This window comes from Pongo abelii, chromosome 7, assembly GCF_028885655.2.
Source record: "Pongo abelii isolate AG06213 chromosome 7, NHGRI_mPonAbe1-v2.0_pri, whole genome shotgun sequence".
Taxonomy (NCBI): Eukaryota; Metazoa; Chordata; class Mammalia; order Primates; family Hominidae; genus Pongo; species Pongo abelii.
In genome coordinates, this window is record NC_071992.2 from 8,134,427 (window position 1) to 8,150,148 (window position 15,722).

General features: G+C 53.2%; 2 protein-coding genes across 2 annotated transcripts in view; one reads left to right on the forward strand and one right to left on the reverse strand.

Moving 5' to 3' along the window:
• LOC134761888 (chitobiosyldiphosphodolichol beta-mannosyltransferase-like) overlaps positions 1–15,722 on the reverse strand; it is a 966,630-nt gene that overhangs the window by 250,782 nt on the left and 700,126 nt on the right. The window lies entirely within an intron of this gene.
• On the forward strand, positions 139–15,292 carry LOC129047661 (uncharacterized). Its single transcript, XM_054519159.2, has 6 exons — positions 139–700; positions 3,867–3,929; positions 7,500–7,601; positions 8,832–8,965; positions 10,143–10,292; positions 13,691–15,292. The coding sequence occupies exons 1-6, from the start codon at positions 200–202 to the stop codon at positions 13,794–13,796; spliced, it is 1,056 nt and encodes a 351-aa protein (XP_054375134.2). The 5' UTR covers positions 139–199; the 3' UTR covers positions 13,797–15,292.

The following is a 15,722-nucleotide window of genomic DNA, read 5'->3' on the forward strand; positions in this document are numbered from 1 at the left end:
CACGTCGGCCCGCCCTAAGCTCCGCCTCCCAGGGTTCGAGCACCGCCTGGTCATGTGCTATGACATAGTCAACGCCCCACCCCGGCCCCGCCTCCTGAGCCCTTCTCTGGGTTGGCCTTAGCCCCGCCCAAAGATCCGTCTCCTGGGCTCTGCTCGGAGTCCCGCCTCCTGAACCCAATCAACGTTTATCCCCGCCCTAATGCCCGCCTCCAGGACTCTTATCCTGCCCCCACTCAAGGCCCCGCCTCCAGGACGCCACCAACCTGGACGCTTCCGAAGCCCGGCTTCCAGGATCGCCCTATCCTGGCCCCGCCCCAGGACCCGCCAACCTGGACTCTCCCCAGGACCTGCCCCAATGACGCTTATCCTGGCCCTACCCCAGGTCTTGCCCTCATGTCGCTCATTCTGGCCCCACCCCAGGCCCCGCCCTCATAACGCTCATCCTGGCCCCGCCCTAGAGTCTGCCCCCACGACGCTCCTCCTGATCCTATCCCCGGTCCCCGCCCCCTCTCTGCCCCCAAGCACTGCCCTGGGCCCGCCCCCTCTTCAGTCTAGGCCTGGCTTCTGCCCGGTTTCCCGGCAACGCTGCGGCCCTGCCCACGTCATGGCGCCCGAGGAGAACGCGGGGACCGAACTCTTGCTGCAGAGTTTCGAGCGCCGCTTCCTGGCTGCGCGCACACTGCGCTCCTTCCCCTGGCAGGTGGGCCGCGGGGCGAGCGGAGAGGCCCGCGGGGCTCGCTGGAGTCCAGGGGCAGACGGGATGGGTCTCTGTGCTGAAGCCCCTCGCGCTCCCGCCACGTGAGTGCCTGGGCTCCCGCCGGTCAGGGCCGCGCGACCCCGTCCCCATCCCTGGGGCCTGGCCAGAGTCTCTCGCACCCATCCTGCCCCGCAGGCTGGCGGCGGAAGCTGGGGGCGTCTCCGCCGTCTTGGGGGGCAGATGCGCGCTGGGTGTGGGGTACAGTTCACGATCATTTTCACGACTTTTTAAGGGCAGTAATCGTTCTGGTCACTGGGCTACAGCTGCCCTCACCCATTCTAAAAAGTCAGCGCCCTCAGGACCGCGGGTAACCATGTCCTCCTGAGCGCAGTGACCAGGTCACAGGCTGTCCCTCGGGCCTCAGTGGTCTCATCTGTATGCCGAGCACTGCACAGAATCAGCTCATGCGCTGAGGCTCTCACGCCTGTGATGGAAGAGACAGAGAAGGGGGTGGCCTCTCGTCTCCCTGGGGACCTGCCATTCTCAGCACAGGCGCATGGCAGGCAGCAGCCTCCCTTATGCCAGCACAGGGGCTTAACGCACCCCGCCCCATTTGTAATTCATGTGCGGTGAGCTCACTGGGATGAGTCAGTTTGGATATGTATTCCTCCCTGAGTCTGCCCCATTTTATGGGGTGTTGCTTAATCATTTGCGTTATTCCATTGACATAAAATATTTAGCACTCAGAGATCATTCCTGGTCAGGAGAAATTTGTGCATTTTTAACCCAAAATAGAAACCGTCATAAAAGCATCATAGGTCTCCATTCAATATTGACTATAATTGTTCACATGTCCACGCTGAATGCTAACTTGGGCTCACCCTCAACACCCACGAGGTGGGTACTATTATCACTCACATTTGACCAGAGGGATTGTTTGATTAGGGTGAAGTAGTTGAGAGTTCAGACCCAGGAGACAGCCTGCCTGCTTCGAATCCTGGCCCAACCCCTGGCCCTGTGTGACCTTGGGCAAGTGACTGCATCTCTCTGTGCTATTGTTTTCTTATTAATAAAATGGGGGATATAATGATACCTACCTCTTAGGGTTGTTGTCAGAGTTGAGTACAAAAGCCTGTGGATCAGTGCCTGGCTCATGGTAAATGCATGTCGGTGTTAGCTACTGTTTTTATTCGGTCTCAAAATGTTTAATAAATGCCTTCCGTGAGCCAGGCACCATGGATCAGCAGTACCCATGACAGATGAGGCTCTGCTTGCATGGGAGAGCCAGAGAATAAACAAATAAATGAATAAACAAGAAAAGACCAGATGAGAGTGGCTTTAAAGCCAAGAAAACAGGGAAATGGTGAATGGAGCAACTGGGGAGATGAGTCACCAAAGTCGGGGAATCAGGGAAGCCTGTGGGTGGCAAGCCACCCAGGCGCCGAGGCAAGAGACAGAGGACATGAGCTGTTCCAGTATAATAAAACATAAAACAAGAATAGTTATACCAGATATAGATCTTAGATATGATTATATATAAATATCATTAATCATTAGTTTGTAGCAATTACTTTTTATTCCAATATTATAATAATCCTCGCTCTATAATCATAGCCTAGGAAAAACCAGGCCATACAGAAATAGGAGCTGAGGGGACATAGTGAGGTGTGACCAGAAGACAAGAGTGCGAGCCTTCTGTTATGCCCGGACAGGGCCACCAGAGGGCTCCTTGGTCTAGTGGTAATGCCAGAATCTGGGAAGATGCCCATTGCCAGATGGACTGTGGTCCAGCAGTAGCGTAAGTGTCAAGGGAAAACACCCTCTACTTAGCAGACCGGGAAAGGTGGGGGGGGGGGGTCTTCCTTTCCCTGGGGGAGTTTAGAGAAGACTCTGCTCCTCCACCTCTTGTGGAGGCCCTAACATCAGTCAGGCTCGCCCGCAGTTATCTGGAGGACTAACTCTCTCCCCGTGATGCTGTGTTTCAGTGGTCACACTCCTAGTCCGCCTTCATGTTCCATCGTGTACACCTGGCTCTGCCTTCTAGATAGCAGTAGTAAATTAGTGAAAGTACTAATAGTCCCTGATATGCAGAAATAATGGCATAAGCTGTCTTTCTCTCTGTCTCCTCTCCCTCTCTGCCTCGGCTGCCAGGCAGGGAAGTGCCCCCTGTCCAGTGGACACGTGACCCACGTGACCTTACCTATCATTGGAGGTGACTCACATTCTTTACCCTGCCCCTTCTGCCTTGTATCCAATAAATAACAGCGCAGCCAGGCATTCGGGGCCACTACCGGTCTCCGCGCATTTGTGGTAGTTGTCCCCCAGGCCCAGCTGCCTTTTCTCTTATCTCTTTGTCTTGTGTCTTTATTTCTACACTCTCTCGTCGCTGCACACAGGGAGAGACCCACCGACCCTGTGGGGCTGGTCCCTACAGAAGCCTTCCCCAAAGAGGTGGCATTTGAACTGGGGCCTGAGTGGTGAAGCAGCTAGCCATGGGAAGGGCTTGGGCAACAGGATATGCAAAGGCCTGTGGTGGAAACCAGCCAGCTGTGGTTGAGGAACAACAGCAAGGCAGCCAGTGTGGCTGCAGTGGAGTGAGCAGGGTGGGCAAGGGGTGAGGGAGAACAGGCCAGAGAGAAGGATTAGGACCAGGTCTTGTAGAGCCTTTTACGGCATGGAAGGAGCTCTGAAGCAATGAAGTGCCTTGCCCTGTGTCAATACCAGCCGAGACAGTCTGCCTAACTCGGGAGCCAAAGCTCACTGCTGGGCTTGAGGCCCCTGTAAAAGGGCAATGTAACCCAGGCTGGTACGGGCACATTCTGCATTTCCACTTAAACTCAGAGGGCAAGTCCATCAAACCTTGGTGCCATGGCTGCCCTGGTAATTCCTGGCTGACGAGCGCAACCAGGGAGCTGGCCCATGACCTGGGTGGCAGCTAAGTAGCCAGGACTAATGCAGTCAAGAGTCAGTCTTCTAGCCTTCTTCCTGTCACTCATCCAGGTATGCCCTGCAACATCTGAAGGTCAGGCTTTCAGCTGCTGTGGCTTCCACTTCCAACTGGCTGCACGTCCCCAGGGAGGGATCACATAGGGCTTTGCCCACACATTCTACTGCGTGTTTCATGTTCCTGTAGATGCGCCCTTGAGATTTCTGTCTCCCCTCCACACAGAGCTTAGAAGCAAAGTTAAGACACTCATCAGATTCTGAGCTGCTGCGGGATATTTTGCAGAAGGTAAGAATCCCAGAGTCCCTGGGACTCATGACCCTGCCTCCTGAATCTCTCCGGAAGACGTGAGAGAAGAACAACAGGTGTGCGGTACCCTTTAAAAACACCCCTGTTCAAAGAACAAAACCATTGAGTCAGCACTGCAGGTGGGTGTCAGCATCTGCGACAGCTCCAGCGCTTTCGTTTTCTATCTAAGACTTAGACAAAGACATCAGAATATGTAAAAATCTGCATGAGAGGGGGGAATCTAGGCAATGTTTTTTAAACCATCCACAGCAAAAACAGAGATGACAGGTGCAAAACAGATTCTGGCATTTGGTAGATGCTCGGAGACTTTCTTTTTTGCATTCCTGAGGCCTGTCCTGCCCACTCCTGTCTATTCTAGACCTAAATGGGCCCTTGCTTTGCCCAGGGTGGGGTTTGGACTCAATTGTATCTGCAGGCAGGTGAGAGGCAGGATCACCACCTGGTCCAGCCACAGCCTGACCTTGGCCTTGAGGGCGAAGTGCAGATCACCCTGCATCCTGGGTCTTCACTTTCCAAGGGCCATGAGCCCTTCAGAAAAGACAAAGCAACAGACTCCCTCCCAGAAAGAAGTGCACCAGAAGAATACGTTTTCCATACAAACTCAGGGGAGGCAGACATCCTCCACCCCCACCCACCCAGCCCATCCGAGGAGCCCCAGTTAAGAATTCCTGTGCTAGAGGTGAACCTAGACTATCCACGTGGAAAAGATGCAGCCACAGCAGGGAAGACTTTCGGGCAATACAGTAGGTCAGGGCTTCGAGCATGGAGATACCTGAAGTTATCTCGCACCCTGCTCTGAGTTTCACCCTGAGCCTCACTCTCGTAGGTGGTGAAGCATGAAATGTAGGGAGGGCTGCTTTAAAATCCAGCACAAGGCTGGGTGCACTGGCTCACATCTGTAATCTCAGGACTTTGGGAAGCTGAGGTGGACGGATCACCTAAGGTCAGGAGTTCAAGGCCGGCCTAGCCAACATGGCAAAAACCCATCTCTACTAAAAATACAAAAATTAGCTGGGCGTGGTGGTGCATGCCTATAGTCCCAGTTACTCGGGAGGCTGAGGCAGGAGAATCGCTTGAACCTGGGAGGCGGAGGCTGCAGTGAGCCAAGATCGGGCCACTGCACTCCAGCCTGGGCAACAGAGTGAGACTCTGTGTCAGAAAAAATGAAAAACCAGCACCAGCCTGAAGAGCCTGTGTATTGCATGGGGTACTTTGCTGCCCTTGGGCAGAATCTGCATCCCTCCCAGCCAGCAGGCACTGTGGACCATCTCCTCCCTCTCCCTCCAGGCTCCTGTTTTCCCACCATCCCCACTCCTGCTGCACCATACCCTCTGCCCTCCTTTACCAGTGTCAGGCTGTGGCCACCTCAGAGCTTGCACCGACTGTTCCCACTGCCTGGAGCTTGCTCGTCCTGCACTTGGCTTCCCTTGGCTTTAGCTGGAGTGTCACCCTGAGCGTCCCCTCCCCTCCATCCTGTCCCCAGAGACACACGCTCCAAGAGAGCAGTTGCCGAGTGGGCCTTCCCGCCTCTTTCATAGAGCCAGACAGTTGGCGGCTGTCCTTACTGCAAACCCTGGTTCACACTGGCTCCTCTGGGAGGGAGGTGGTTTGGGCCCACATGCCCTGTGTTCCTGCTCAGAATGGGGGTTAGAGATGCCGCCATAGCCTGTGCCGCTTCAGTGGAAGCATTTTTGGGAAACGGCTTATATGTTAAGACAAACTTCAGATGTGTGGGGCCAGAACGCTGTGTCCATCTATATCTTTGCTGAGAGATCAGGTAGCCTGGAGTTTGCCCTCTGCTATGTTGGCTTGAAGCTCATAGGAGACCTAAGATGGGCTCTCGAGCAACCAACGTTCTGTCCTTTGCCATAGACTGTAAAGCATCCTGTGTGTGTGAAGCACCCGCCGTCAGTCAAGTATGCCCGGTGCTTTCTCTCAGAACTCATCAAAAATGTCAGTTATGGGCAGTGTCCGCCCAGCAGCCGGACAGCATAGCCACCTGCGTGCTTGAGCCCCCATCCTTCCCAGGCCCTGGGCCTGCTTTGCAAACCCCAGCATGGCAGGGCCCTCTCCAGGCAACTGGCTGCAGCTGCATGTGACCCATGGGAGACAGTGCAGGGCGGGAAGAAGGGGGGGCCAGTGTCTCTCCCTCAGTCTGCCTTCTGGGGTTTCCACAGCAGCTGCTTCTCTGGGGCCCCAGCTCCTAGCATGTGGATTCTCATTCCTACCAAGCTGGCCCAGCCCACAGCACTGGAACACTCACCCACACCCTCTGTCCTGTCCCCCGAAGGGTTTGGAGTTTCCTGCTCTTGTCCGTCTCTGGGTTGCCCCACGGGCCCCTGTTAGAAGTTTTAGCTCTTGCCATACCTTTGGAACTAGTTCCTCTGGTGAATTCTCTGCATTGATCCTGTTGGAATGATCTCTTTCCTGACTGATATAGGATGGATTTTATTTTTTACTTATTTATTTATTTTTTTGAGACAGAGTCTCACTGTGTTGCCCAGGCCAGATTACCGTGGCACAATCTCGGCTCACTGAAACCTCTGCCTCCTGGGTTCAAGCAATTCTCGTGCCTAGCCTCCTAAGAAGCTGGGACTACAGGCATACGCCACCATGCCTGGCTAGTTTTTGTATTTTTAGTAGAGACAGAGTTTCACCATGTTGGCCAGGCTGGTCTCGAACTCCTGACCTCAGGTGATCCGCCTGCCTCGGCCTCCCAAAGTGCTGGGATTACAAGCATAAGCCACCTCACCTGGCCTAGGATGGATTTTAAAGAAGGGCCCAAACATGCAGAGTTTGACATGAGGATGTCAAAAGGCCGTTCCTTAGTAGGCAGTAGCAGACCTGCTGAGTGAAAGGGCCACACTTTTAGCAAATAAACAATCCCCTGCTTCTCCAATACCTGCTTTCTCCCTAGTGTTCCCCAAAAGGGCGCATCTGTGGTCACCAGCAGGTCTGCCCTGTGCCACCAGGAGAGGCCAGCAGTCACCCAGTGTACCCTGCTGCTGCCCTGTGAATCTTAGGATGAGGCCAGCCGTGGAGAAGCAGCCTGCTGACAGCCACAGCCTGCAGCATAGTCTGCCCTCACAGTTCTGCCTGGGCTCACTTCAAAGCACCTTTTGTTTTCCTCCTCTCTGTGTTGGATTCAAACACAGAGCTGTCTATCATGGTCACATGGCAGCTCTCACAGAATCCTTGTCTCCTGCCCTAGACTACACCTAACCCTACCCTCTCAACACCTCTTGTTGAAGGCCCTCCCGTCCAGGTTTCCCTACCAAGTGGAATTGTTTTTTTTTTAGAGACAAGATCTCTGTTGCCCAGGCTGTCCTCGAACTCCTGGGCTCAAGCAGTCCTCCCATGTCAGCCCCTAGAGTAGCTGGGACTATTCAGCACACACCATCACGCCCAATGAAGTGAATATTTTATATGCCAGCTGGCCGGTATTACACATTCCATCCCAAATCTCCCCTCCAAACTTGGTGAAAATCATCTGGCCATTTTTACAGATTAGAACAAAAGCAAACAAGCTCTCACTCTGTCTGCCCCCAGCACGAGGCTGTCCACATGGAGACTTTGGATGAGCTGTACGAGGCACTGGCGGAGACCCTGATGGCCAAGGAGTCCACCCAGGGCCACCGGAGCTATTTGCTGGTATGAGAAGGGCACCATCCTCCCCCTCACAGCCCAGATACCCTTCCTGCACAGACAAAGTGAAAACGTGGGTGTGGGTTCAAATCCTGACTCACCCATTCTGCAGTCTTAGACATGAGGTCCATTAACCTTCTTTAGCCTCAGTTTCCCTGTCTGTAAATCAAGCACTTCAACAACAATAGCATGTCTCGTGGGGTTGTTGAGCATTTGTCCAATAGGTGACACACACTACCTGCTGCACAAGGACCTGGTGCCCAGTCCTCAAAGAATACTTGACAGGGCCAGGTGCGGTGGCTCACGCCTGTAATCCCAGCATTTTGGGAGGCTGAGGCGGGTGGATCCGAGTTCAGGAGTTCGAGACCAGCCTGGCCAATATGGTGAAATGTGTCTCTACTAAAAATACAAAAATTAGGCTGGGCGTGGTGGCTCACGCCTGTAATCCCAACACTTTGGGAGGCTGAGGCGGGTGGATCACCTGAGGTCAGGAGTTCAAGACCAGCCTGGCCAACATGATGAAACTCCATCTTTATTAAAAATACAAAAATCAGCGGGGTGTGGCAGTGGGCGCCTGTAATCCTAGCTACTCGGGAAGCTGAGGCAGGAGAATCTCTTGAACCCAGGAGGTGGAGGTTGCAGTGAGCCAAGATTGCACCATTGCACTCCGGCCTGGGCAACAAGAACAAAACTCTGTCTCAAAAAAAAGTACAAAAATTAACCAGACATGATGGCACATGCCTGTAGTCGCAGCTACTTGGGCAGCTGAGGCAGGAGAATTGCTTGAACCCAGTAGGTGGAGGTTGCAGTGAGCCAAGATCGTGCCACTGATTCCAGCCTGGGTGACAGCTCAAAAAAAAAATAAGATAAAACATAGATACAGAAAATCACAAAGGAAAAACATAGCGTATTGAAACATCATAAGGCAGCCACCCCTTCATAGCCACACCCGGCCCCTGACCACCGCTGACCTGTGCTCCATCGCCAGAATTCCATCGTCTCAGGAATGTTGGATGAATGGAATCCTGTGTGGCCGGAGATGAGTGTCTTTCATGCTGCATGACACCCTTGAGGCATGTGCAAGCTGTTGGCATGTCAACAGTTAGCTGCTTCTCATTGCTGAGTGGAAATTGGTCCTGTCATCGTTTATTCAGCCATGTGGTGGATGGCTACTTGTCTGCTAAGCCACTTGTCTTCTGATTGCTGGACTGACTGTTTCACCCTCTCTTGGAGCAGGCCTCGGGGGGCTCGGTCATACTCTCCGAGAGCACGGCCATAATCTCCCATGGCACCACGGGCCTGGTCACATGGGATGCTGTCCTCTACCTTGCAGAATGGGCCATCGAGAACCCGGCAGCCTTCACTCACAGGTGACCTCGGGGTGCAGGGCAGGGCGCCGAGGCAGGCTTACCCTGGTGCAGTCGCAGACACGGTCCCCTTTCTTCGTGCCAGGACTGTCTTAGAGCTTGGCAGTGGTGCCGGCCTCACAGACCTGGCCATCTGCAAGATATGCCGCCCCCGGGCATATATCTTCAGCGACTGTCACAGCTGGGTCTTCAAGCAGCTCCTAGGGAAAGTCCTTCTCAATGGCCTCTCATTAGAGGCAGACATCACTGCCAACTTAAGACAGACCTAGGGTGACAATGGCCCAGCTGGACTGGGACATCGTGACGGTCCATTAGCTCTCTGCCTTCCAGCTATATGTTGTCATTGCAGCAGGTAATGCCCAGCCCTGGGCACCCTATGCAGGCGGTGTCCTTGCAGCTCTACTCAGCTCTTGGCTCTGGGAAAAGGGAACAATGGACGCTGTCGGGCATGGACATGATGGGGCTTCCAGAAGAGTTACTCTGGGCCTCCAGGGTGACATCAACGGACAGGGGTGCCTCTTAAGGTGACCTTCAAGCCACAGCCCTCTTGTTGGAGACAGGCATACTCCTGTTACAGTTATCACCACATGGCTGTGTCCCAGAGCCATGCCCTGTGTCCTTCAGAGACCACAAGAGGAAAACAACTACTTCTGGGACAAGGACAGGGCCCTTGAGAGAAGGTGGTGTTTGGCTGCGCCACCAAAAACCCCTCACTCCTGCCAGCACACTCAGTCCCCTCTCTGGTCGAACACAGCTCTGCCTGTGGTCCTGGGTCCCAGCCCTGAAAACCACAGGTCCAGCAGTGGACAGGGGACACAGGCCCACCCCTGCAAGCCAGCAGACTAATCAACAGATGCCTGAAACACGAAGTTCATGGCAGGGTCAGGCTTTGTGTCATTCGAAGCCCTCTAGATAGGCCGAGAACCAGAGCTGGTTTTTTAAGGAACACCAGTGAGTCTGGAGATTTTTTTCTTTTGCTTCGGTCTTTTGCAGCTTTCTCTACTAAGGGTTCTCCTTTTTCACCCAAGTAATTGCCTTTCCATCTAATGGCCCAAACGGTCAAATGGCATCTAATAGTCTCATATGAGTGCTGCCTCTCTGGCCTCGCCCTGCTGCTGAGGTCTGCATGACCTGGAACTGTCTGCTGCTCCCTTTCAGTAACCTGAAGCTTTCACCGTAGACGTGCTGTATTGCCCAGAAGCCATCGTGTCGCTGGTCGGGGTCCTGCAGAGGCTGGCTGCCTGCCGGGAGCACCAGCAGGCTCCTGCCATCTAAGTGGTCTTCACTGTCCACAACCCAGAGACGGGCCAGCTGTTCACCAAGGAGCTAGGTGAGCCCGCATGCCCACCCGGGCCTGCATGGTCCCCGAGCTGTCCCTGCAGGACTCCAGTGGAAGTGAAAGAACTGGGCAGCGGGGAAAGGCTAGGATGCCCCACACTCCCATACCATGCGGGGAACTTGGGCAGAGGCCGGTGAGCAGGGTGGGCTTGGGGCATGGGGGGCTTGCGGCAGGAGGAGGGCAGCTCAGCACAGGGAGGGAGGGTCTGAGCCCAGCAGCCCTACTGTGTTCTTCAGAGCAGGGTTCCCTAAGCCCTTGGGCCTCGGTTTCCTCATCTATAAAATGGAGGTGGCAGGAGAGGCAGTCAGGGTAAGAGCTGGACACAGCTGTGGGCTGCAGGACGCTGGAGCACAGGCTGTACAAGCGGATCCACCAGGCCACTGTCCTGAACATCCAGTCGATGGAAGATGAGCAGGGTGACAGTAGAGAAGGGGAACTGGCCCCGTAGTGGGCCAGCCACTGTCCTCAGACCTGAAATTTGTCAGCCCCCAGCACCTGTGAGGGTGTGCTGTCATTGTCCCATCTCACCGACAAAGACACTAGGACACACAGAGGTCAAGCGACCCCTGAGCTCCCGTAGACTGCAGCCCGGCCACCTGGCTCTCCTGCCTCCACACGACACACCCAAGCCCCCCAATGCCACCAGCCTCTGCCCCAGCTCCCCCTGAGCACAGCCCCTCCTGGCAGCCATGTGCACAGATGCACCTGCAGCAGCCTCTGCCTGCACACAGAGACACGGATGACCCAATGTCTGTCCACATGAGGCAGCCCGTTAACTACAGAACCAACAAACAAGCCAGCAAATGAAAGCATACTGGGTTCCACGACAGAGTCCCATACAACCTCGCACAGGAGGCTGGCTGGGCACGGGGCTCAGGCCTGTCATCCCAGCACTTTAGGAGGCTAAGGCAGGAGGACTTCTTGATGCCAGGAGTTCAAGACCAACCTGGGCAACATAGTGGAACCCCATCTCCACAAAACATACAGAAACTAGCCGGGCGTGGTTGCACACACCTGTAGTCCCAGCTACTCGGGAGGCTGAGGTGGGAGGATGGCTTGAGCCCAGGAGGTGGAGGCTGCAGGGAACTCTGATCTCGCCACTGCACTCCAGCCTAGGCAACAGAGCAAGACCCGGTCTCAAAAAGGGAAAAAAAAAAAAAAAAAAAAAAAAAGGAAGTCTTTCTTCAGATACTTACGTGAAAAAATACCTGCAATATCTTTTAAGTGAAAAAAGTGCCAAACAGCAAAAATAGTATAAGCCCCCACCCACCTTTTTTTTTTTTTTTTTTTTTTTTGAGACAGAGTCTGGCTTTGTATTGCCCAGGCTGGAGTGCAGTGGTGCCATCTCGGCCCACTGCAACCTCCCACCTCCCAGGTTCAAGCTATCCTCCCATCTCAGCCTCCTGAGTAGCTGGGACTACAGGCACGTGCTACCGCGCCTGGCTAATTTTTGTATCTTTTGTAGAGTCGAGGTTTCGCCATGTTGGCCAGGCTGGTCTTGAACTCCTGACCTCAAGTGATCTGCTGCCTCAGCCTCCCAAAGTGTTAGGATTACAGGCATGAGCTACTGCGCCCAGCCCCATTTTTGTTTAAAAACTAATAATAATCACCCACACATGGTTATGAGTACCTATATTCCCGACTGCTCAGGAGGCTGAGGCAGGAGGATGGCTTAAGCCCAGGAGTTTGTGGCCACCTTGAGCAACATAGCAAGATTTCATCTCAAAAAAAATTATCACAATAATCATTTTCACATAAGTAAACCTATAGGGGAAAACCTAGAATATGTACATAGCAGGCTTGTCCAACCTGCGGCCCAATACAAATCTGTAAACTTTCTTAAAACAGTACGAGGAGTTTGTGTGATTTGTTTTCTTTTAGGTCATCAGCTATTGCTAGCGTTAGTGTATTTTATGTGTGGCCCAAGGTGATTCTTCTTCTTCCAGTGTGGCCCAGGGAGGCCAAAAGATTGGACATCCCTGATATACACGGTAACAGGTGCCATCTTTGGATGTCAGGATTATAGAGACTTCTACATGTTCATGTCTGTACTACTTCATTTTTGTAAATACGCATTTTCCACTTGTAACAAAAAACTAATTGAAAATCATCCCGGGTCACAGTGTCTCACGCCTGTAATCCCAACACTGTAAGAGGCTGAGGCTTTGGGAGGCTGAGGTGAGCATATCACTTGAGGTCAAGGGTTCAAGACCAGCCTGGCCAACACGGTGAAACCCCATCTGTACTAAAAACACAAAAATTAGCCAGGCATGGTGCTGCACACCTATAATCCCAGCTACTCGGGAGGCTGAGGCAGGAGAATCACTTGAACCTGGGAGGCGTTGCAGTGAGCTGAGATTGCACCACTGCACTCCAGCCTGGGGAACAGAGTAAAACTCCGTCTAAAAATTAATAATAAAAGAAGCTGAGGCAGGAGCATCACTTGAGGCCGTGTGTTCAGGACCCCATCTCTACAAAATAAAAAAATTACTGGCATGGTGGCACGCACCTGTCATCCCAGCTACTCAGGAACTGGGAGGATTGCTAGAGCCCAGGAGTCGAGGCTGTGGTGAGGAATGACCGTGCCACTGCACTCCAGCCTGTGTGACAGAACAAGATCCTGTCTCAAAAAAAAAAAAAAAAAAAAAGAATCATTCTGGCTAATGGCTCTTCAGACATCTGTGCTTATGAGAACACCAGCCCCTTCTAAGCTTTGTGAGTGTGTGTGTGTGTGTGTGTGTGTGTGGCTTTTTTTTTTTTTTTTTTTTTGAGATGGAGTCTCACTCTGTCACTCAGGCTGGAGTACAGTGGCGCAATCTCGGCTCACTGCGACCTCCGCCTCCTGGGTTCAAGCAATTCTCCCACCTCAGCCTCCCAAGTAGCTGGGATTACAGGTACCCGCCATCATGCCTGGCTAATTTTTGTATTTTTGTAGAGATGGGGTTTCACCATGTTGGCCAGGCTGGTCTCGAACTCCTGACCTCAAGTGATCCACCCGCGTTGGCCTCCCAAAGTGTTGGGATTACAGGCGTGAGCCACTGTGCCCGGCCGCTTTCTAAGATTTGTGAAGAGTGGGTTGACTGAGCAGCCAGGTAGATGTGGGTTCAGATCTCTGCTTCTGTCTCGCTGTTCCAAGTGCTGGGGCAGACGTGGGCAGAGAGTGGACAGCGGCATGGTGCCTGCTGCTAGCCATTTCTATGAAAAACCAGATTTCTGGTCCCATCCTGGAGGCCAATTCTAGGTACGTGGGTGGGCCTGGGAACCTGTGAACCAAGTAAACTGACTTGGACACCCCCCCACCCTGCCAGGCCTGTCTTAGCAGCCCCACACAATACACTTATGTCCTGTCCCCAAACACCGCCATCCTCAAACACGTGCTCTGTTCCCAGGCCAGGCCGGGCCGGGATCAGATGGGAAGCAGAAGCTCATCATGACCAGAAACTGTTTCCCTACGGAGAGCACTTGGAGATGGCAATGCTGAACCTCACACTGTAGGACTCACACACGACTCCAATGTGATTGTGAGAATCAAGTCACTCTCATGGGAAGAATTTTTATATGGGAAAGCGGATAAAAGTTTCATTGGACTAGAATGTTTGAAGAATGCTAAATTCCAAGTCAGGAACCACAAACTGCCCTCTAATAAGACATCGGCTATCTAAGCATGTGGGTGCCCCCTTTCTGCCAGCAGTTCTGGTTCTTAAGAAAATCACCATAAATCAGACATGAAAATTCTGGCTCCAAAAACAGCATTTTCTTTGTGCAACTAAAAACGTGTGTATCAAGTATGACGTTCCTCCAACGTGGACACACTCGGTTCCTCAGAAAGCCAAGCCCGCTGCAGCTGCCACATCCCTGGACACACTCGGTTCCTCAGAAAGCCAAGCCCGCCACAGCTGCCACATCCCTGGACACACTCGGTTCCTCACAAAGCCAAGCCCGCCACAGCTGCCACATCCCTGGACATACTCGGTTCCTCACAAAGCCAAGCCCGCCACAGCTGCCACATCCCTGGACACACTCGGTTCCTCACAAAGCCAAGCCCGCTGCAGCTGCCACATCCCTGGGCTTATGGTGCAGCAGGTGCTTTTTTGAAGGCAGGAATCAAAGTGTTAGGAACATGGCAGAAAGGTGACACCTGGAGACCAAATACAGAATGAGGAGTACTGCAGAGGTCACAGGGAAGTCACAGAACAGTAATACGCTAGCAGGGGCATGAGGCGTGAAGAACAGAAGAAGACAGGAAGCGTTTCCGAGCCTCCAAAGAAGAAATCAGGGCCAACCACAGCTTCCCGGGTCACAGAACCAATTCATTCACCAGGCGGCACCACTGCCGTCATTTCAGTTTCTGGCCACTGGGAGGCGCCGCTCGAAAGGGTTTGCCCTGAGACTCCAAGAAGAAGCTGCGGGAAGGACAGCAGGGGTCCTGGGGTTTTAGCCTCTGGCCCAGGAGTTATGTGTCCATAACCAAAGGGAGCACAGTCTGCACCCAGCTCTCATCCCATCAGAGCTACTGCGACTCACGCAGGTTCTTCCGGAACTGGTTTAGCTTGCCTGCAGGATCAGGAAAGTTTGAGAAAAGCATCTGCAAAATACTAAAGAGCAGAGCTTACCTCATTGCCTGTCCCCACCCCATGCCAGGTCACCACCTGGCTGACCCCAGGTCCCCGACCCAACAACAACCCCTCCCAAGTCCCTAACTCCCTCACTTGGACTTGAAACCCTTCACACCCCAGCAGCGCTCCGCCTCCAACTTGACATTATGCTTTCTGGAAACTTCCCCGTATGTCCCACTTTCCCACACTTGGTGCCCTGGAGCACCTTCTGACCTCTACATGCTGTATGTTCCCCTGTGAGCACCCTCCTCTCGGCCTCTGGCCAGCACAGTCCCACCCATCTGTGGGTAACAAGGGGGTGTCGGTGTTCCTTTCAGCCTTGCTAAACTGTCTGAATCAAGGATCACAAACTACAGCCTGCAGGCCAAATCCAAACCACAGCCTGTGTTTCTAAATAGTTTTATTGGAACAAAGCCACACCCCTTAATCTACAGATGATCTGTGGCTACTTTCACACCACAACACAGTACCATGGTTCTGACAGAGACTGGGGGACCTAGTCTAAATGACTTCCGACCTGGACCTTTACTGAAAATCCTCCCAATCATTCTGTTGACAAGAATGTATTACGTTTTGCAATAAGAAACAAGTAACCTTTGCAGAATTCCACCCATCTTTCAAGGCTGGTCCCAGAAGCTCCCTTTGCCCGCCCACATACTTGATCCTGATCACTTCCTAAACTGCAGCCTGGCTCACCCGGCTCCAGCATCATTTGTGCAGTGTCAGCTCCATAAATCAAGAGGGCAAGTGGGGGTGTGTCCTAACTTTCCCAAGCCTACTGTACCGAAATGGGACAGCAGAGTAG